At 58.9% G+C, this 20,075-nt stretch overlaps 4 protein-coding genes across 10 annotated transcripts; all 4 read left to right on the top strand.

Annotated features, from left to right (window-relative positions):
* The first annotated feature begins 350 nt into the window (after window positions 1-350).
* On the top strand, window positions 351-5,833 carry oatx (organic anion transporter X). 3 transcript variants are annotated; one of them, XM_086130593.1, is made up of 16 exons: window positions 351-868; window positions 951-1,022; window positions 1,311-1,472; window positions 1,544-1,617; window positions 1,689-1,818; window positions 2,191-2,294; window positions 2,406-2,560; window positions 2,634-2,802; window positions 2,883-3,006; window positions 3,089-3,204; window positions 3,504-3,558; window positions 3,638-3,797; window positions 3,965-4,073; window positions 4,338-4,416; window positions 4,493-4,620; window positions 5,161-5,833. In XM_086130593.1, exons 2-16 carry the CDS (start codon window positions 996-998, stop codon window positions 5,282-5,284), a joined length of 1,716 nt encoding a protein of 571 aa, XP_085986719.1. In that variant the 5' UTR covers window positions 351-868; window positions 951-995; the 3' UTR covers window positions 5,285-5,833. The 3 variants fall into 3 exon arrangements, with proteins under 3 accessions (XP_085986719.1, XP_085986721.1, XP_085986720.1); XM_086130595.1 differs by having other exon boundaries at window positions 359-473; XM_086130594.1 differs by having other exon boundaries at window positions 697-787.
* A 146-nt stretch (window positions 5,834-5,979) lies between these two features.
* On the top strand, window positions 5,980-9,871 carry pwwp2a (PWWP domain containing 2A). Its single transcript, XM_086130592.1, has 2 exons — window positions 5,980-6,895; window positions 7,099-9,871. Exons 1-2 carry the CDS (start codon window positions 6,084-6,086, stop codon window positions 8,669-8,671), a joined length of 2,385 nt encoding a protein of 794 aa, XP_085986718.1. The 5' UTR covers window positions 5,980-6,083; the 3' UTR covers window positions 8,672-9,871.
* A 1,761-nt stretch (window positions 9,872-11,632) lies between these two features.
* Window positions 11,633-16,650, top strand: slc23a1 (solute carrier family 23 member 1). The gene is made up of 14 exons (XM_086130895.1): window positions 11,633-11,945; window positions 13,043-13,180; window positions 13,262-13,419; window positions 13,528-13,616; window positions 13,705-13,772; window positions 13,848-14,029; window positions 14,106-14,226; window positions 14,313-14,469; window positions 14,618-14,765; window positions 14,854-14,959; window positions 15,417-15,546; window positions 15,744-15,887; window positions 15,954-16,049; window positions 16,118-16,650. The coding sequence occupies exons 1-14, from the start codon at window positions 11,919-11,921 to the stop codon at window positions 16,351-16,353; spliced, it is 1,800 nt and encodes a 599-aa protein (XP_085987021.1). The 5' UTR covers window positions 11,633-11,918; the 3' UTR covers window positions 16,354-16,650.
* A 402-nt stretch (window positions 16,651-17,052) lies between these two features.
* On the top strand, window positions 17,053-19,942 carry mat2b (methionine adenosyltransferase 2 non-catalytic beta subunit methionine). 5 transcript variants are annotated; one of them, XM_086131815.1, is made up of 8 exons: window positions 17,065-17,239; window positions 17,377-17,621; window positions 18,087-18,281; window positions 18,411-18,525; window positions 18,592-18,744; window positions 18,837-19,039; window positions 19,329-19,442; window positions 19,555-19,942. In XM_086131815.1, the coding sequence occupies exons 2-8, from the start codon at window positions 17,571-17,573 to the stop codon at window positions 19,732-19,734; spliced, it is 1,011 nt and encodes a 336-aa protein (XP_085987941.1). In that variant the 5' UTR covers window positions 17,065-17,239; window positions 17,377-17,570; the 3' UTR covers window positions 19,735-19,942. The 5 variants fall into 5 exon arrangements, with proteins under 5 accessions (XP_085987943.1, XP_085987942.1, XP_085987941.1 ...); XM_086131814.1 differs by having other exon boundaries at window positions 17,066-17,239; window positions 18,084-18,281; XM_086131817.1 differs by lacking the exon at window positions 17,377-17,621 and having other exon boundaries at window positions 17,053-17,239.
* The last annotated feature ends 133 nt before the right edge of the window (window positions 19,943-20,075 follow it).

Genomic DNA, 20,075 nt, shown 5'->3' with positions numbered 1-20,075 from the left:
ACCTTCCGACGACGTTTGATTGGCTAGCGACCGGTCCAGGGTGTACCCCGCCTCTTCTGGCCACGGCCCTTGCACGCTCATGAAAATGGAAGATGCATTTTTCCAGGTCCTAACAAACGAGCAATATTCCAAGAGACGAGTTGGCATTCGCTATTCCGAAATGCTTTGGTCTTCTAGGTGAGGTTTAGGCCACAATCCAAGCACCAAGAACCAAGAAGAACCGTGGCCACTTCCTTCAATTTGAGCGGCGCTCTTACGAAAGTGTCCTTGACGCAAATTTAAAGACCGTTGGGAAGTTTTAATTGTCCGTCAAGAAGTTGTTCTTATGGAAGGGGGGGGGGGGGGGTGGGGCTTTCATGACCGGGCAGTAAGTTTTGGAGTCATTTCCCCGAAAGTTGTCGTCATCTTGCGAGGAGTGCTTTTGCGACCTCTGCGCCGGCACTGATCCAACTACTGCGTTCCAGTGACCAGCGGTGAGCTTTGAGCGCTCCGCTCGGAACTCGGAACGGTCCGGCGGCGATCTGGCGGACATTCGTAACGAGCGGCAAGACCGCGCGTGTTTTGCGCTTGTCGGCATGTCCGATGACTCATCATCGTGTCGCCGAAGTTACTGCCGGCGAGGCTCACGTGAACATTAACAGACACCGCGGCGGGATGCGGTGGGGGTCAGGCTCGGGGCGGGAGTTGCGGTGGGGGTTGAAGACGGCGGCGCGCAAAGTGTCAAAGTCTGCGCCCCCGAAGGAAGACGCGTCGCCGCCGTCCGGCCGTCGGGTCCTGGTGCCGCGCAGTAAGCAAACGCAAATCCACTTGTTTGCGAACGTGCGCACGTTTAATCCGTTAAGGCGACTCAGCAGACCCCCGGCAAATTGTGAGAAAGAGCCGACCGACGCCGCCGTCATGGCGACTTTCAGCGGCGCGGGTGGCAGGAGACTTTTCTTTTTTTTTGACAGGTCCATTTGAAGACGGGAAGAAGAACGGACGGCGCCATCGTCAGGATGGGCTTCAGTGAGCTGCTGGATGAGGTGAGTAATCGGATTACAAGGAGAACGTGGATCGGCGAGGGGCGCGCCGAGCGGCAGGCGGCGAGCACGTCGGCCTCGCGGGCCCGACGCTCGCGTCCCGATCCGCCTCAGGTCGGCACCGTCGCAACTCCTCCGCCCCGTTTGTCCACGGGCCGCCGACCAGTCGCTGGCGCGCCATTGGCTCCGACTCCATACGTGGTCCAAACGAGCAGCAAGAAGTTTGAATGACGCGGCGGGAAGTTTCAGTCGACATCTCGGCGGTAAATCTCGGCGTGTCCGACCGGTCAGATGGGCGGTTTCGGCCGCTACCAGTGGCTCCACGTGACCCTCATCAGTTTCCCGGGCCTGCTGATGGCGAGTCAGAACCTCCTGAACAACTTTGTCTCCGGAACGCCCGCCCACCACTGCCGGCTGTCGACCAATCACAGCCTGTGGAACCTCACGCGGCACGTAGGTGATCGGCGTCCGAGGCGGTCGGGGGGGGGGGGGCGCGCGCCTAACGCCGCGTCGTCGTGTTATAGATGGACCGGCGAGACGCGTTGAAGGCCTTCATCCCTCCGGACCCCTCGGGGACCCGGCTGGACCGCTGCAGCAGGTCGCTCGGCAACCCGTCGAGGTCGGTCGCCTCGGCGGCTGAACGCCGGCTAAACGCCGGCTGGCTTTCAGATACGTGACGCCGCAGTGGCAGCTGCTGACCGCCAACAGCTCGGTGAACACCAGTCACCTGGAGACTGAAAGCTGCGTGGACGGGTGGACCTTCGACAGCTCCGAGTTCATCGCCACCACCGTTTCCGAGGTAAGGGGGATGCGGCCGAGACGGAAATCGGTCGGGGAAATTCAAGCGAGCGAGCCGCGCCTCGGAGCCGTCGGCGAGCGCGTTCGGACGATCGCTCGGCTGCGATCGCGGTCCATCGGGGAAGGAAGTTCGAGCGCCCCGTCGGCCGTGTTCGTGATCCGGCGGGAATTGCCAACGATCCGGTCGGGAGGGTCCCGGTTTTCCAGGAGGAGTTGAAAGTGCGTCGGCGGGAGTTGGAAAGATCCCGTCGGAAGTGGACCAGCTCTTTGGAAGTGGTTCAGGGGGACGCGGGCAGACGGCCAAGCGGGAAGACGACGCGCCGGCGAGAGTCGCGCGCGCCAATGAGCGTGGTCTCGCCTTGTGCATCTTCAGTGGGATCTGGTGTGCTCGCTGCGTCCCCTCAAGCAGATGATCCAGACGGTGTACATGGGCGGCCTCTTGGCGGGCGCCGTGGTCTACGGCGGCCTGTCCGACAGGTGAGCCCCTTTTTGCTTCTCTCCAAAGAGGCCGGCCCCTCCTCCCTCCGCTCCCCGCGCGCGGCGAGGAACCGGGGCGCCCCCGAGTCGGGTCCTGTGTTTTTGTCTCAGGTGGGGGCGGCGCTCCGTCCTGATTTGGTCCTACCTGCAGCTGGGCGTCCTGGGCTCCTGCTGCGCCCTGTCGCAGTCTTACTGGGTCTACTGCGTCTTCCGCTTCCTGAGCGGCATGGCCGTGTCGGGCATCATCCTCAACACCGTCTCCCTGAGTAAGCGCTTTCCGCCTCGGGGTCTCGGGTGGGCTCCGTCAGCCGGACCGACGCTCTTGCCGTTTGTCCTCAGAGGTGGAGTGGATCCCGACCAAGACCAGGACTTTGGTGGGCACGCTCACCTCCTTCTACTTCACCTTTGGTCAACTGCTCTTGGCCGGCTTGGCTTACTGGCTGAGGGACTGGAGGAAGCTGCACTTGGTGGTGTGCGCGCCGCACATCCTCTCCTTTGCCTACAGCTGGTCCGTCCTCATTCCTGACTCGGCTGCCCCCCCCCCCCCCCTCGCAACTCGCCGTCCGACCCAAACGTGTGACCGCTCAGGTGGTTGGCGGAGTCGCCGCGCTGGCTGGTTCTCAAGGGGAGGTCCCAGGATGCCTTGAAGACCCTCCACAGAGTCGCTCGCATCAACGGAAAACCCGAAGCGGCGGACAAGCTGACGCCGGAGGTTTTCCCGTCACGCGGCCGCAAATGACGCCTCGCGGCGATCCGGCGTCGCTCGGCAACGGGCGCTGACGTGTGACCCGCAGGTGCTTCGCTCGCACATGAGCAAGGAGCTGGAGTCCGATCGCAAGATGCCGACCGCCTACGACCTGCTGCGGACGCCCGGCATGAGACGCATCTCCGTCTGCCTCATCGCCGTCTGGTGAGGGACGAACCGCCCCGTCGCGCCTCGCCGAGCGAAGCGGCTAACGTTAGCGCGGGGCTCCCGTTCCAAGACTCTAGTTGAGTTCGTGCCTAGGGGGCGCGTCCTTTGTCGTTCACGAACCCTCGGGGAGACGGGGGCGTCCCTCCCGCGCGCCTTCATTTGACTCGGGTCCCCGGGAAGCCTCGCGCGGAGCACCCGGCGCGCCGGGCCCGTCGCCGCCCGACCCGACTCTGACCTCGTTTCCTCGAAGAGACGAGATTCGCGACTTCCTCCCGCCGTCCGTGTCCCTTTGCTAGGTTCTCCACCAGCTTCGCGTACTACGGTTTGGTGCTGGACCTGCAGAAGTTCGGGGTGAGCGCGCAAACTTTTTGGCCCGAGCGGGGGCCACGGCAGGCTAAGCTGAGCTAAGAGCCGGCGTTCCTCGGCGCAGGTGAGTATTTACGTGATGCAGCTCATCTTTGGAGCGGTGGATTTTCCCTCCAAGTTCGTGGCTCTGGGGATGCTCAGCTTCCTCGGGAGGAGGGCGACGCAGGCCTTGTGCCTCCTCATGTCTGCCCTCAGCATCTTCGCCAACATCTTTGTCCCCGCGGGTAAGGCAAAACACACAATTACAAAAAAAATGGATGTACAGTATGTACTTATTTCTTTTAGGGGGAGGGGAAACGGGGGGGGGGGGTTGCTTTTTTTTCAAGGGACTTTGCAGATTCACAGGCAAGCGTCCGCTTTTCCAAATGCGCACTTGGTGTTCTTCCGTCAGACATGCAGGCCATCAGAACTACGCTGGCGTGTCTGGGCAAGGCCTTCACCTCGGCGTCCTTCACCACCGTCTACTTGTACACCGGAGAACTTTACCCGACCGTCGTCAGGTATGACATCATCGCTCGAGGAATAAGCGCACGTGGCGTGATTGGTTGGTCGGCAAGGAGCGAAGGATCGCGAACGCCGTCCTTTTTGAAGGACGGTCTGCGAAACCACGCTCGCGAGGACGAGCCCTTCATATATGGCGGGCGACATCGTCGAAAGATGAGCCGCATCGCCCCAAATCGCTGTTTTTTGAGAGCGCGCTCATCAGTCAAATGCTCGGCTCCGTTTACGTCGGAGTTGACAGAATGCACTCGGTTGCTCCGCAGGCAAACGGGGATGGGTCTGGTGTCCACCATGGCCAGAGTGGGCAGCATGGCGGCGCCCGCCGTCCTCATCCTGGATGAGGTAAACCCGCACGGTCGAATTGTCGGGCCGTCGTCGCGAGGGCGGCCTCCCCAATGCCGTCTCGCGGCCCCCGCAGGTGCTCCCCGCCCTGCCCAGCGTTGTGTACGGGGGTGCGGCCGCGCTGGCTTCGGGCTTCGCTTGCTTCCTGCCGGAGACGCTCAACGTTCCGCTCCCGGACACCATCCGGGACGTGGAGGAGAAATGGTGAGCGGGCCGAGCGGCGAACGCCAACGACGGGAGGCTCCGTCCGAGCGCCGTCCGGGTTCACGCGAATCGGAACGCCGGCTTCCGACCGTTACCGCGTCGCGCGGCCGCGAAGCGCTTCGATGACGCCTCGTCACAACTTGGGTCGCTAAGCTCGGTAGCGAAAAAAAGAAAAGACTCGAACATCGGAAGCTGACGTTGGTCCGCTTTCGGGCGAATGAGAGATGGAACTTTGAGGGCTAACATTAGGAGGTAACGTGACAGGCGCACGTCGACCCGAACGTCGTCCTCTTAATGTTGGCATCTAGCGTGGCATAGGACAGCGTGTCCTGAAATCTCACCCTCAATTCCAGTACGATGCCGCCAACTTTGTTTTTGAAGTGGTGAAACGACTCGTAGGACGGTAGCCTCGGAAATTCTTACAAGTTGTGAAGCGCCGCGACACAAAAAGCCTCCCGGTACGTTGGCTGGCTTTTTCAAACGGGTCTCATTTCCACACGATCCGATTGTTTCGGATTTGACCGAGGTGTATCTCTGAAGGTCCGGAAGAAGCCTCGCCGGTCAGAAGCGGAAGAAGACGGACCTTCCGTCAGAGGATGAACGAGCGGGGCTGTCTTTAAAACAAGTGAAAGAAGTTGAAGGCGGCGGTCTCAACGCCCTCTGACCAATCACGGATCACATCACGGCCGCTCGCATCCTTCGCAGATGTGATCGCTCGATCCCCATTTCGTTTGTTGAATCGTATTCGTAATTGTAACGCGGTCGCACGCGGCTTTCGTTAATCTGAATTAATCAATGATTGATTTGAGGCCTGACCGATGTGTGAAGAAGGCGGCAACGGTGTCGTGTTTCATTTTCAACCGTACGACAATCCTAATCTTGTGTGTCGACATTTGTTTGCAAGAAACGCGTGAAATAAGTTGCGGTGGAGTCCAAATTTGAACTCATTCGGTAAAGTTAGCTTTTAAAACTGACCCAAAGGCTTGGAGTTAATGAATCAATGTACACGTGAACTAAGAGTTTGGGTCCACAAATGAACACTTGAAATCCAATGTCGTGCCTTTAAATTTTGAGCCAATGCAGAAATTTATTCATGTTTCATTCGAGTGACGTGAATAATTCTCAACTGCTCATGTCTTGCCGTCACATCTTTTCTTCTTGTCATTTCTTATTTGTTTTCTTGAGGAATGAAAAAAAAGTGTATGTTGTGAAAGTCTGCTCGAGTCACTTTTTTTCTGCTCATCAACGGGATGCTGGCCGATGTTTTTGTTTCGCGTCTCAGACGAGGCCACTTCGGTGACGTCATTCCACTTCCGCATCTCAGACGAATCGGAGCGCATCGGTTCCTTGGGCTTTCGTTTGACCGACGACATCGTCGGCCAATCGCGGGCCTCCGATTCTCTGAACCTTTGTACAGGAGGGGCGGGCGCGGCGACGCGCGCTCGCTCGCATAGCGGAAGAAAATGGCGGCCGCGGCCACCGAGCCAGGAGCTGCGGCGATTCGCACAACGGCGACGACCGACGACGGCTCACCGGAATCGGGCCCCAGCGGCCCGGGGCGCATGCAGGTCTCCCAGGACCCCGAGAGATTGCCGGAGCACGAGCCGGCCGCGGAGTTGTATCGGCCTCGCTCGGGAGACTCCGGCAACGGGGAGGACCGCCGCCATGTCAGGCCGGAGCCGCAGCCGCAGCCGGAGCCCGCGGTGGGAAAAGTCCAAGGTGAGGCCGCCAGCGACCCGCTCGTCCACGACCGCGGAGCCGGCGTCTCTCCCGGGGAAGCGGCGCGGAACGGCTCGGCGCAGGCGGCGTACCGAAGCATCCTCGCGCAGCCCAAGCCCACCTCCTCCGCCGTCTTCCTGCACTCCTTCCCGGCCGCCCGGCCCCCGCCCGGAGCCGAGGCCGGCCTTTCGCTGGCGGAACCGGCGGAACCGACCACGAACGCCGCGGGCCGGGACCGAGGCTACGCGGCTTCGGTCCAACCGGAGCGAAGGCCCGCCGCTAGCCACGACGCCGGACGGGAAGGGGATCCGGAGCCCGAGGAGACGTGCGCGGGTGGCGTGTCGCCGCAGCCGGACGGCAAGCCGGCCGAAGCCTCGGCCGAAGCCGAGACGGGTCCTTGCGCTCCGCGGCTCGGCGCCTGCGTTCAGGACCTGACCCTCAGCCTCGGCTCCGAGGTGCGGGTCTCTTTGGACCACGTCATCGATGACGCGCTGGTCGTGTCCTTCCGGGTGGGCGAGAAGCTCTTCTCCGGGGTTCTCATGGACGTTTCCAAAAGGTAAGGCTCACGCGGCTGCTTTCTTGACGAGCTCCATGAAGTCGAAAAGGCGGGCGAGATGTGGCCACCGGTGCCACCTTCCAACCGGGCCAATCCACGAATCTTTTCTTTGTGGCAAATGAGCCACGCTCGGGGAAACGGCGCGTGTTGTCTGGACGGGTCGTCCCATGCGAGTCTGTAAGGTTCTCCTTCCCTTTGCTCAGGTTCGGACCCTACGGGATTCCCGTCACGCCGTTTCCCCGACGCCAAGACCAGAGTCCACCTCAGAGGGCGGCGATCCCCGCGGAAGCCGCCGCCCCCGCGCCCCAAAAGCAGGAAGCGCCCACAGAGAAGGACTCGCCGCCGCCTTGCCCGTGGAGCGCCAAGCCGCCCCCGCTGTTCCAGGAGGGGGCGCCGTACCCGCCCCCGCTCTTCATCCGGGACACCTACAACCAGGCGTTACCTCAGCCGCCGCCCCGCAAGATCAAAAGGCCCAAGCGCCGTTACCGCTGCGAGGAGCCCACCTCCATCATGAACGCCATCAAGCTGCGCCCCCGCCAGGTGCTGTGCGACAAGTGCAAGGGCGCGGCGGCCACGGCCGGGCGGCGGCCGGGCCCCGTGGACCTGAGGGGGGAGGAGGCCTCGCGGCGGCGGAGGGCGGCGGAGGGGCCCGTGTCCGCGGAGGTCAAGCGACTGAGGAACGACGACAAAAGCGGTCGCGGCGACAGACGCCCCCCGTCGGGGATCCGCGTGTCGGCCGCCGCGTCCGCGTCCTCGCGCCGCGTCCTGCGGGCCGTGTCCTCCTCGTCCTCCTCCATCCGCCTGAAGCTGAACTCCAAGAAGGTTCTGGTCAAGGGAACCTCGGCGGATTGCGCCAAGAAACTGCCGCGGAACTCGCAGCCTCCGCCGCCGCCGCCGCTCGGGGAGAACCAGGACAGAGAGGGCGGCGGCGGCAAGGCCTTGACGCGTGCGGCGGCCCTGCAGAATCACAACCGGAACCAGAAGGTCCACTTCACCCGCCGCCTGCAGCACCTCGGCGCCTCGCACGCGGCGCTGCCGCCTCGGATGCGCCTCAAACCCCAAAGGTATCGTACCGACGACGCTCAGGCCCCCCCCCCCTCTTCCTCTTCCTCGCCCCCCAAACACGGCGCTCGCTCGGCCAGCCCGAGCCCCGCGCCGCGCCTCGCCCCCGGTCCCGCGCCGCCCCCTTCTTTTTGCGCCGGCGCGGAGGCTCCTCCTCCTCCTCCGCCGCCCCCTTGCCCCCTCCCGCACCGCGGCCTTTCGGAGAGCGTGGAGCCGCCGTCCTCGGCGGCCCCCCGCCCGCCCTCGGCGGAGCCTCGGGTCGGCGACGAGGAAGGGGGCGAACCGAAGCGGCGTCGCAAGTCTTCCACGTCGTCGTCCTCTTCCTCGTCGTCGACGACGTCGTCGTCCTCGGCGGTCTCCAAGTCGGTGTCCAAAAGCCTGCTGCCCGACGGGCGCACGGTGTGCGTGGGCGACATCGTGTGGGCCAAAATCTACGGCTTCCCCTGGTGGCCGGCGCGAGTGCTGGGCATCACGGTGGCGCGGCGGGCCGGCGCCGCCTCGGCGGCCCGGCAGGAGGCGCGCGTGTCCTGGTTCGGCTCGCCCACCACTTCCTTCCTGCCGCTGTCGCAGCTCTCGCCCTTCCTGGAGAGCTTCCAGTCGCGCTTCGACAGGAAGAGGAAGGGCCCCTACCGCCGCGCCATCTCCGAGGCCGCCAGCGCTGCCAAGCAGCTGACGCCCGAAGTGCGCGCGCTGCTCACGCAGTTCGAGACGTAGCGGTGGCGCGGGCCGCCGCCCCCGTCCCCTCCGCCCGCCCCTTTGCTCCGGGGGGACTTTCTTATTTCGATGGAGGCTTCTCACCCCCGAGATTCTTCAGGTGTCGCGAGACCGATTTCGAGCGGCCTTAACGAGCGGCTCTGCCAAGCCGGTGTTTCCCAACCTCCCCCGAGACGCGCCGCTCGCCTTTTTCTGCACGCGGGTCCCAATCCGGGCGAGTTGTGTTCAAGTGTCTGCCGAGACCGAGCCCCGATCGGATCTGGCCAATGCGTTACGGCGGCGAGGCTTTTCCTTTTCAACGAAGGGATACCAAGGCGCTAGCTTTTTACAACCCTGAAAGTAAAATCAACAAAAGAAAATGATTGATTCGGCTGAAGATCACGCCGCCGGCCCCGATTTGGGAGCCGGCGCGCCTTGGCATATTTGTGGCGTTTTCTTTTCAGTTTCAGTTTTGGTTTTGTGTCCGTTTCGAAGGTTGGCCGGCGGGAGCAAGAAAAAAAAACAAAAAAACAACCGCTACAGTTGGCCTGTTTTTGAATAAAGGATGAAGCCATTATTCAAATCAGTCCAAGTCCAAAAAATGTCAGCCGTCTTTCATGACGGATGACAAAAATCTGCCAATATTGACTGCTGAGGTTGAAATTGTGAGAATTTTGGACAATGTTCTATTCAACAAGGACTCTGAAAGTTGAATTGATCCAAGTCGTCGTCGGTTCGCATGAGCAGCGACGAGTCGGCCATTTGCCGCTGCTGCGCGTTATTTATTGTTTTGGACGTGAAATGGACTCATTTCGCCGATGCTAACGTGTGCCACGGCTCCTCGGTTGTTGGGAATCACTGGACTAAGCAAGCAAGCGAGGTGGATTATTTTTTTTGGGGGGGGCGGTCATGCTGTGCTGAAGCTGAAAACTGATCAAAACTGTGAAACTGTTCTCTAACCTGAGGTGAGGGCTTCAAGTCGTTTACGCTCGATCCAGGGCCTCACCCCCCCCCCCCCCCCCTCCCAATGCAGACGACGATGATGATGATGATGATGGTGGTGTATTTTCCCTCTCTGTTTGTCTCCTGTTCCACTTTGGGCCTCTTCATTTTTCCCGCCCCGTCTGTTTGCAGATTAGAGATTCTGAAGAAAAACGATTTGGTGTAAATGCTTTTTTTTTTCCCTGATGTTTCCAATCTTAAATAAAACTTCTCTTTGAATTGTGGTCATTTGAGCTTTTTTTCTTCCGCTGTTGCTGCGCCCGCGCGACTCGAGGCTGCTACGCCCCCCCCCCCCTCGCGCTCTCTCTCTCTCTCTCTCTCTCCTTTTTCCCACCCCGCCTCTTTGTTCTCGGATTTTCTTACCTGCAAACAGAGTGTTTTGAAGCAAGCAGAGTGGGAAAATACTGCCATGTTGGCATCGCCACATGAGCAGGCGGGCGAAGTCCAAGACGCACAAAAAAAAAAAAACCCGCGAGCCGCACGTTGCCGGCCGCAGTTGGCGACTCGGCGATCCGCTTTTCTGTGCGCGAGTCCAACAAGCCCCGAGGGAGCACCTCCCTGTTCGAAGCGAGATCCAAGTGCACTTGTTGGTCAACTGCTTGCTGCTCGTACTCATACTTGTTGTATTCGTCGTGTCCCATATTGGGGGGGGGGGGGCAAAAGGCAAACTACCAGTAGTTTGTTCCACGAGTGCGTGGAATGTTTTTATTTTTATTATTTTTTTATCTCCTCCCCTGGAAGTGGCCGCTTCTCAAACGCTTTGACAGCTTGACTTAAGTCGACGAGGCGTTTGTGCGCACCGGACTCGTCCGGTTTTGACATTTCGCCGCTGGATGGTGGCTCGGAGAGCTCCCGTCGCGCTTCGACCGCGGTCCCCTCTCCTTCATCGAGTAATGCGCACTTGACTTGCGAGGGGAGGGGGGGGGGCGCGCCACATGAGCAGGCGGGCGAAGTCCAAGACGCAAAAAAAAAAAAAAACCCGCGAGCCGCACGTTGCCGGCCGCAGTTGCACTTTGGCGCAAGGCGACTCCGGTTTCAAACACGAGCCGAGTGCGTGCCGCGACGCTTTTCCATCCGCCATCCGATCGGCGGCGGCGGCCTCACGTCAGAGTTTGTGGTGACATCATGTGACGTCTCTGTCGTTCCAGTTCCGCCTCCCTGAAGAGCTGCTGACGTCGTCTGCGCCGCCGCCGCCGCCATCGGCCCGCCCGCGCCGAATCAAAAGCGAATGAGTCTTATTTATGGAGCCGATCGCCGACGTCGCCGCGCCTTTGGTCCGGGACGCTCGTCGAGCGGAGCACGCCGGCTTCTTCTTCTTCGTCACGTTAGCTTCTCATCGCAAGGCAATAAAATATTGCACGTGGTGTCGCGTGTGATTGATTCGTGAATCCAGTTTCTGCTGCTAAAAGGCGCCAGTGGGATGTCACTCATCAAATATCCATTCGGCATCATTACTTTCGACAGATGAGTACGGTCGTCACTTTGGTTGGTGTCAACAATGTGGGGGGGGGGGGGGGAGTGCATCTCACATCTCAGTCCGATCCTTTGGCTGACCCGCTCGGGACCTGAGACGATTCGGTCCACAGACTCAAGACGAGTGCATTTGCCGACTCCAGTTTCCGGATTCACCGGAAGCACGGGGGGACTCGCTTGAGTCGGTGGACAGACGCCAGGCGGCGCTGTCATCGTAAACACCGCCGACTTGGAGGATTTGCTTGACCGGCTGCAGTTGGACGAGTCCGCACCATTCAGCACAGCTCACCGCAACGTTTTGGATCACCCGACTTGAATGGATGTACCGCTCGCTTCGCTCGCGCCATCTGGCGGCCGTGGTTTGAAGCGCACTCGTCTCAAGAACCCAAAGAGGCAAGCAAACGACAGCTCACAACCCCCCCCCCCCCCCCCCCCAAAAAAAAATATTTTAGCAAATCACAAAATGGATGCGAAACAAAAAGCACAACGGGTTTGGACCGATGTCTTTGTCATTTTCGTCCGATTTTTATTGGGGGATGCCGAAAGAGGCCGGCCGCCTTTCCCAGGCCTGCGTCGGCGCGATTACGGAAGCGGCTTTGGTGACCTCTTGAAAACGTGAACGCGTGCAGCGGCCTAATGGCTAATAGTGTAATCATTGATGAGGTGACGCTCGTAAAGTAATTGATTTATCGCTTTGTGTTTTTCAGGTGAAAGTCCACCAAGATTATGGCTCGATTGTTTAGCCTGAGCCGGGCCGAGACGCGCGACGCTTTTGTTTCTTTCCCGCATCAACATGGCTGCTGGTCAAGACGACTGCAAGGTAAAGGGCATTATTGATCTTAAGTGGAAACTATCAAAAAAAAAGTATTCACACAAACTTGAAGGAGGCGGCCGAGGGAGCAGAATAGTGGAAAAACTCAGTCCACTCCTGTACTTAAAAGTAAGTGAAAATACAGACGATAAAATGGACTCGAGCACAAAAAGAATTTCGTGGAATACCCGTTTTGATAAAACTCCGTGCAAATGACTTCACGTGTTTTACAATCTTACACAGTCCTCGTAATACGAAGCCGGGATGGAAAAAAAAAGAAATCATCTTGCCTTTCACGTGTTGAGCATCTTGCTAGCATTAGCTCGACTTTTGTGCTATTAAATCCTGTTCCCGTATTGTTGTCAAGTGAAAGTAAAAGTGGAAAGAAAAAAAGCTCGACCGGAAAAACGACAGCTTAGCCGTCCGGGTTGAGGTTTTGCGCTCCCCTCGCGAGGTTCAGTTTGGAGGGGAGCAGCAGCGTTTTGGACCAACCGGAGACACTTGAGGGAGGACTGGCCGACTCCAAAAGAACGAAGGCACGGCTTACTGTTTCGAAATGCCCCCCCCTCCGTGTCATCGCCTGCTCGGGCTGAAACAAGCGACAAGGCCACTTGGACCGAGGAAGGAGTCCAAAGTCCAAATATTTGCTTTTCGAGCGTCGCAAATGCAAAAACATTTTGCAACAAGCGGGGCAGATTGACCTCCGTTTGCCGTGGCTTGCGCATCTGATATTTGCTCCACGTACAGCACGCTGGTTGATTTCAAGTGCTCAAGAAGTACACTTGAGTTGAGTCGCGTTCATGTCGGAGAAAGATCTGATAAGATGCGCCGGACCACTTAGTCTCTCGCCGCCGCTGTGGATGAACAACCTCGGCGCTCGCGTGACCCAAACGAAAGCGCGGCGGCACCGCGTTGATGGAGGGAGTTCAAAGGCGGTTCACCCGTCTACAGGCCGCCCTCTAGAGGCGCTCGTCGTGAACTGCGGGGTCAGGTGACGCTTGACCGGGGTCACCGTCACAAGTGCATCCGCGCAGATTTCAAGAAAATATTTGGCGCGTGGCGGGAGTGGAAATGACCGGCAGAAACGGGACGTTTGTTATGCGCAGTGTCGGGACGACGTCCCGAGGGGGCGCGGCCGCGAGACGACCAAAGAGCCCATAGGAGAGCAGAAGTTGGCCTCGGACATGATTTACACCATTGAGGACGTCCCGCCTTGGTACTTGTGCATCCTGCTCGGCCTGCAGGTAGGCCGCAAAGGTGCGCCGCGGGCGCGGGCGCGGCCGCGGGCGTGGCCAAGCGCCGTCTGAGCCCTCCCCTGCGTGCAGCACTACCTGACCTGCTTCAGCGGCACCGTCGCCGTCCCCTTCTTGCTGGCCGAGGCCATGTGCGTGGGCCGGGACCAGAACACCATCAGCCAGCTCATCGGGACCATCTTCACCACCGTCGGAATCACCACGCTCATCCAGACCACCGTGGGAGTCAGGTGAGCGCCGGCGGTTGGCCCCCGCATTCCAAAGAAGTCGGCGATATTTTCCGGGAAGCCCCCGGCCGGCGGGAATCTCGCTGGTTAATCGTCGCCGTTGTTGTGCAGACTTCCTCTCTTTCAAGCCTCCGCGCTGGCCTTCCTCATCCCCGCGCAGGCCATCCTGGGCTTGGAGCGATGGGCCTGCCCCAGCCAGGGTGAGCGCAAACCGCGCCGCCTGTCTTGGCGTGCGCGGGCGATCTCTGCGCTCGCTCACCTTTTTGTGTGTGTGCGTCCTGTTGACAGAGGAGATTTACGGCAACTGGACTCTTCCGCTGGACACGTCGCACGTTTGGCAGCCTCGCATCAGAGAGGTCCGTCCGTCCCTCCGTCCGTCCCGGCTTTTCGGGAGCGATTGACGCGAACGCTCGCGTGCGTGCGCGCGGCAGATCCAGGGCGCCATCATGGTGTCGAGCACGGTGGAGGTGGCCGTGGGTCTGCTGGGGCTGCCGGGCATCCTGCTGGAGTACATCGGGCCGCTGACCGTCACGCCCACCGTGTCGCTCATCGGCCTGTCCGTCTTCACCACGGCCGGCGAGCGGGCCGGATCGCACTGGGGCTTCTCGGCGCTGTGAGAGCCGTCCGTCCGCCTGCCCGCCCGCTTTGCGCCCGCGCCGCTGCTGACCGGCGTGTTTGCGGCCGTCCAGGTGCATCCTCCTGATCGTGCTGTTCGCTCAGTACCTGCGGACCACCTCGCTCCCGTTTCCCATCTGGAGCAGGAAGAAAGGGCTGCGGCTGAGCCGGGTCCACGTCTTCAAGATGTTCCCCGTAAAGGACGACTCGGCCCGGCCGCGAGCGTTCGCCGTCGCCGTCGCCGCCGCCGCCTTTCCCACGCGTGCTTGTTTTGCGCTCAGATCATCCTGGCCATCGTGCTGGTGTGGCTGCTGTGTTACGTCTTCACCCTCGGCGACCTTCTGCCCAGCGACCCGCGACGCTACGGCCACAAGGCGCGCACCGACGCCCGCGGGGACATCATGACCTCTGCCCCCTGGTTCAGGGTGCCTTACCCCTGTGAGATCAATCGCCGCTCGTCATGGCCGTGCCGGACCGCTACGCTAGCCCCCATTAATTAACCGAAACACGTGACCGACGTCGGTGAAGCGTTTGAGGGCAACTCCCATTTTATTTGCTAACGCGTGACAATGCGCCGCTCCTCCAGGCCAGTGGGGGGTGCCGACGGTGACGCTGGCGGGGGTGCTGGGCATGTTCAGCGCTACCCTGGCGGGCATCGTGGAGTCCATCGGCGACTACTACGCCTGCGCTCGCCTGGCGGGGGCGTCGCCGCCGCCGGTGCACGCCATCAACAGGTGAGACGGCAGCTTCAAGCCTTGGAGCGCGCCGGCGCGGACGTCCGGCCCTTCCTTCCTATCTTCCTTCCTTCCTTCCTTCCCGCAGAGGAATCTTCACGGAGGGCGTGTGCTGCATCATTGCCGGACTCCTGGGCACCGGGAATGGATCCACGTCCTCCAGCCCCAACATTGGCGTGCTCGCCATCACCAAGGTACTCGCTGCGGTGGGGCTGAAAATGAGTCTTCTCGCCAGCTCCACGAGAGGGCGCTACCAGACTTGTGCAAAAAAACAAAAAAAAAACATTGTCAAAACTAACATGAATCCGTGATTTGTGCGACGCCTGCAGCTGTCCACGTTTAAATCGGTGGTGTCAAACATGCGACCCGCAAGCCGGATCAGGCCCGCGGGATCATTTCAAAGTGAAAAAATGCATAAAAGACACGGAATGAATATTTTTAATTTGGTGCAATTCATGGAATATCCGCTCGGGTTAGGACACACCGTTTTGATCAACAGCAGCAGCCTCCCACATTTTCACTCCCGTTTCATGTGGTTTTCTCAGCGTGGTTTGCCGGAGGCTTTTTCTTTTCTTTTTTTTTCCTCCGCGGGTTTATTTTTTCACTTGCGGTCGTAGTGACGGCGTTGGTTTTGGTTGACTGTCGTGGCAGGTGGGCAGCCGGCGCGTGGTTCAGTACGGCGCCGCCATCATGTTGCTGCTGGGCTGCGTGGGAAAGTTCACGGCTCTGTTCGCGTCGCTGCCGGATCCCATCCTGGGGGGAATGTTCTGCACGCTCTTCGGTGAGAGTCCCCCTCACCTTCGCTCACAGTCACTCTGCCGTTTTGTCGCGTGGCCGGTCGCCGTCCTTGCCTCGGAATTGGCCGCGATGCCATGGGGGTTTCGACTTCAGGTCGCCTAATCTGGAGGATTGGTCCCGATGTCGCTCGGGCTTTTTGACCGGACCTTTTGGAAAAGACCTTTTGTTGATTCGCGTCAGGCATGATCACGGCGGTGGGCCTGTCCAACCTGCAGCTGGTGGACCTCAACTCATCCCGGAATCTCTTTGTGCTGGGCTTCTCCATGTTCTTCGGGCTCACGCTGCCCGCCTACCTGGACGCGCACCCCAAATGCATCGAGACGGGTGCGTGCGCGCCGCCCGCCCGCGCGGCCGCTCGCGTGCCGCTCACCGGCTGTCGTGCGCTCGCAGGTGTGGAGGAGCTCAATCAGATCCTGACGGTTCTGCTGTCCACCGAGATGTTTGTCGGCGGCTTCCTGGCCTTCTGCCTGGACAACACCGTACCAGGTCGGCCCCGTCGTCGTCGCCGCGACGCGACGCTTGGGCGTGACCGTGCCGACGGCTTTTGTGTTCAGGCTCGAGGGAGGAGCGCGGGCTGCTGCAGTGGAGCGCTTTGACGTCCTCGGCGCTCTCGTCGCCCTCCTACGACTTTCCCGCGGGCATGGCTGTGGTGCGCCGCGCCCGCTGGCTCAGAAGACTCCCCATTAGTCCGACCTTCGAGGGGTGGAGCTCCGGCCGAGATTCGCCCTCCGAAGGGGAGGTGGCGCCGCAACTTGGACAGGAAGACGCGGACTTGTCCACCCAAGTGTAACTCGTGTTTGCGTACGTGTGCGTGGTGTGTTTGGATTTTTGTGCCGCGCGCTCACAGCCAAGGAGACGTGGAGGCGTATTTTCCTTCTCACCAGACCTTCATTCATTTTTAGAAAAAAAAAAATGGTGTGAAAACCTACTTTCATGACGCCCGCTGTGTCATGTGATACTCGAGTTTCTGAAGCCTCTGTATCACCCTTGTCATTTTTTGGTCTTGAAAAGACAGATTTATACTGTGAAATATGTGCATTTTACTACATTTTACTAATACAAGTTAATCGAATGTTTCTGTCACTTATGTTTTGAAAAGCGTTGAGTATGTTCATTACTTTTTGGGGGGCCTCTACTTCATATAAATGGGTTTGTTGTTTAAATCTCAACCCAAATCGAGATTTTTCTCCCCTTTCAACAGATAATGTAAGCATTATTTTTTTTAACCAAACCCCTTTTTAACCTAAATTGTGCATTGTTATTCAATATTAATCCACGTGTGGTGTTTTCCATCAGTTTGGTGCTAAACAAAACACTACCTCAAATAATGTCTCCGATATGTTTTTCTCGATTTAACACGAAGTGAAACTGTTACTAAGTTAGAGAAATTGGATTTTGTCAAAATTCGCAACCAGTAAAAATATACTGTATCCGTTTTCGTTTGTCGCCTGCTGGCGGCGGTCGTGAGACGATTCGTGAAGAATTGAACCAATAATGCCAACGAAGAAATACGGCGGCGTTTGTGTGTTGTAGTTGAGATGTGACTTTCGTTTTAAGCCCGCGGGTTCCCCCCCCCAACTGGACTCATACTGAGTTCTGGTTGCTTCTACTGGGCCTTCCGGTGTCGCTAACCGCTGTCGGGACAGATGCCAGGATTTGAATCGGAACAACTTGAGGTGAATTATTACGTTCATTTTCAATTCTTATTCTTATTTATTTGTAAGACGCCATAACTGCTTGGCTAAGATAGTACTTGCAAATGCTGAAAGTGTGCCCGCAAACGAGTTGATTTATTTTTTTGTTTGTTTTGAAGGGGGCGCGGCGGGGGGAAGCGTCTCTGTCGTAAAGCGTTTTACCACCTAGGCGTCCGTTTTACGGCAGTTAGCTGATCCTCCAACCCGGAAGTGGCGCGCAGGTGAAGTCGGCGCCTTGCTAATCGGAGAATAAACGCAAATGTTGCCATTTGATCATCTCTGGAAGTGATATAAATAGTATTCGACAACAAATATGAACCACTTGACGATTGACTTCAGGCCGGGGCACGTGAAGCTGCTGCAGGTAAACTCTGAAGCAATGACAGAAGACGTGCGTAACATTTCAAAGATTCGTTGATTGGTCGTTTCAAGAGTACCCCAGCCACGTGGGTGCCATTTTGCTGTGACAAATATAGAGCAAGCTGGGACCGTGTGAAAATCCCTGCTGCCATTTCTGGCCGACGTCTCGATGTTGGCCAAGTTTCAAGCTTTCTTCATCTTCATCCTATTTTCAAAAGACTCGTCTCTGTCAACACAAACAGTTCTGTTCATGATTTCTTATTCGTTCGCTAATGAGGTCACCGGCCAAATTCGGCGCTTACAAAAATCACAATGGGATAGGAAAGTAGGCCATCACAGTGACCTCATTTTCATGATGGGGGGGACGAAATGCGTGAGACGTGTATTTTATCGGCTATCTTTTTTGCACTTAAATTGCTCAAAGGCTTGAGGTCTAGTCTGAGCCATCGCAATGCGTTTTTCGCAGCAGGAGGACCCCGCGGCGGGGGGGCGCCGCGTCCTGGTGACGGGGGCCAGCGGTCTCCTGGGCCGGGCTGTCCTCAAGGAGTTCCAGAAGCGCGGCTGCGCCGTGATGGGGACGGCGTACCGCAGGGCCGGCCCGTGGCTCCTCCGCTGCGACCTCACCGATGAGGATGCCGTCAAGACGCTCATGAGTCAGTGCAAGGTAACGGAGCAGCTCGCGCAACTTTTGGGCTTGAAGTTCAAAATAAAGAAATAAAAGAAAGCAACCTTTGGTACGACGATACCAGCTTGATGCAGCGTGAGTGCGTGTGTGCGTGCGTGCGTGGCACAGCCTCACGCGGTGGTCCACTGCGCGGCGGAGCGTCGCCCGGACGTGGTGGAGCGCCACCCGGAGGCGGCGGAAAACATCAACGTGCACGCCACCGCCATCCTCGCCAGGGAGGCCGGTGAGTCGGCCACGCGGCGCGCTCGAGACGCGTGATGTTTTGTGACGGGGCCCATCTTTTGTTTAGCGTGTTGCGGCGCCTTCCTCCTGTACATGAGCAGCGACTACGTGTTCGACGGCCGGCGTCCGCCTTACGGCCAAGACGACGCGCCGAGCCCCGTCAACGCCTACGGACGCAGCAAGATGGAAGGAGAGCGCCAAACGCTGCGACACTGCGCACGTCAGTCCCACGCCCCGTCGGGCCGCCGGCCGACATCCGCGCCTCTCGTCCGTCAGGCGGGGGGGCCAACGCGCTCGCCTCTCGTCCGGCAGGCTCGGCGGTTCTGCGCGTTCCCGTCCTGTTCGGCGAGGTGGAGTCGGTGTGCGAGAGCGCCGTGACGGCGCTGTGGCCCAAAGTCCTGCGGGGGGCGACGGCGGGCGAGACCTGCGCCCTCGACCACTGCCAGCAGCGCTTCCCCACGCACACGCGAGACGTCGCCGCCGTGTGCTGGAACATCTGCCGCGCCGCCTCTCGGGTATGCCCTCCCGCTCCTCAATCTGTGCCACTCAAGGACAGTTTTCGGACTCTCCGCCTCAATATCGATCCGCTTTCTGTTTTGAAATGGCGGTCCTCCTCTTATTTCGATATGGGAAGGTCGGACATTTTGTTTTGAGGTGGCTCTCGACAGCCGGCCCTGCGCTACCTTCTCAATCGTTCTTCCCAATTGTCGGACGTGGGCATCGCGCGTCCAGCCGTGCCCGCGGCGCTCGGGGATGATTGTTGCGATCAATCTTGTGACTGTTCGTGGCGGTTTGTGTGCGTAGGACGATTCCATCCGAGGAATCTTCCATTACTCCGCTAAGGAGCAGATGACCAAATACGAGATGGCGCTCGCCATGGCCCGGGCCTTCAACCTTCCGTCCGATCATCTGGTCCCGGTATGCGCACATCACGCGATCGGTCGCTCGCACCCTGAGCAGGGCAGCCGTGTTGGGTTCTGAGTTTTTTTGTTGTTGTTGTTTTTCTCGCCGCCGTCCACCCCGCCGGCAGCTGACGGAGCAGCCGGCGGGGGCGGCCGCTGCCGCGCGCCCGCTCAACCCTCGCTTGGACTGTTCCCGTCTGGAGGTGCTGGGCCTCGGCGTGGAGCCGCGAGCGTTCGCCTCCGCCGTCTGCGACTGTCTGTGGCCTTTCACCCCCGACAAACGCTGGAGGCAGACCGTCTTTCACTGAGCGCCGCCGCGTGCGCTCGGCTCGTCTTCCTCTCAATGAAGACGACGCGGCGCCTGCTTTTGGAGCCTCCTCTCTCGACGCAAAGACCGGTTCGAAAAAAGAAAAGCTCACTTTTGGGAGTTACTTTGGAGAAAAAGGTGGACATAAAAAAAAAAAATAAGGATGAGGCGAATTGAATAAAAAGTGGATTTTTCCAACGGTTGAAAAATGGGGTCTTTTTTTTTGACAAACCAGATTCTCCCCTCCCCCATCAAAATGTTTTTTGTCTTCTCAATTATATCCTAAGTTCTCTCCTCAAAATCTGCATTGCTTTACAGAAAAGTACATTTTTAGAGAAAAAT

This window comes from Hippocampus guttulatus, chromosome 15, assembly GCF_054856545.1.
Source record: "Hippocampus guttulatus isolate MCC_2025c chromosome 15, RoL_Hgut_1.0, whole genome shotgun sequence".
NCBI classification, from domain to species: Eukaryota; Metazoa; Chordata; class Actinopteri; order Syngnathiformes; family Syngnathidae; genus Hippocampus; species Hippocampus guttulatus.
This window is presented reverse-complemented; position numbering and strand designations above follow the sequence as displayed.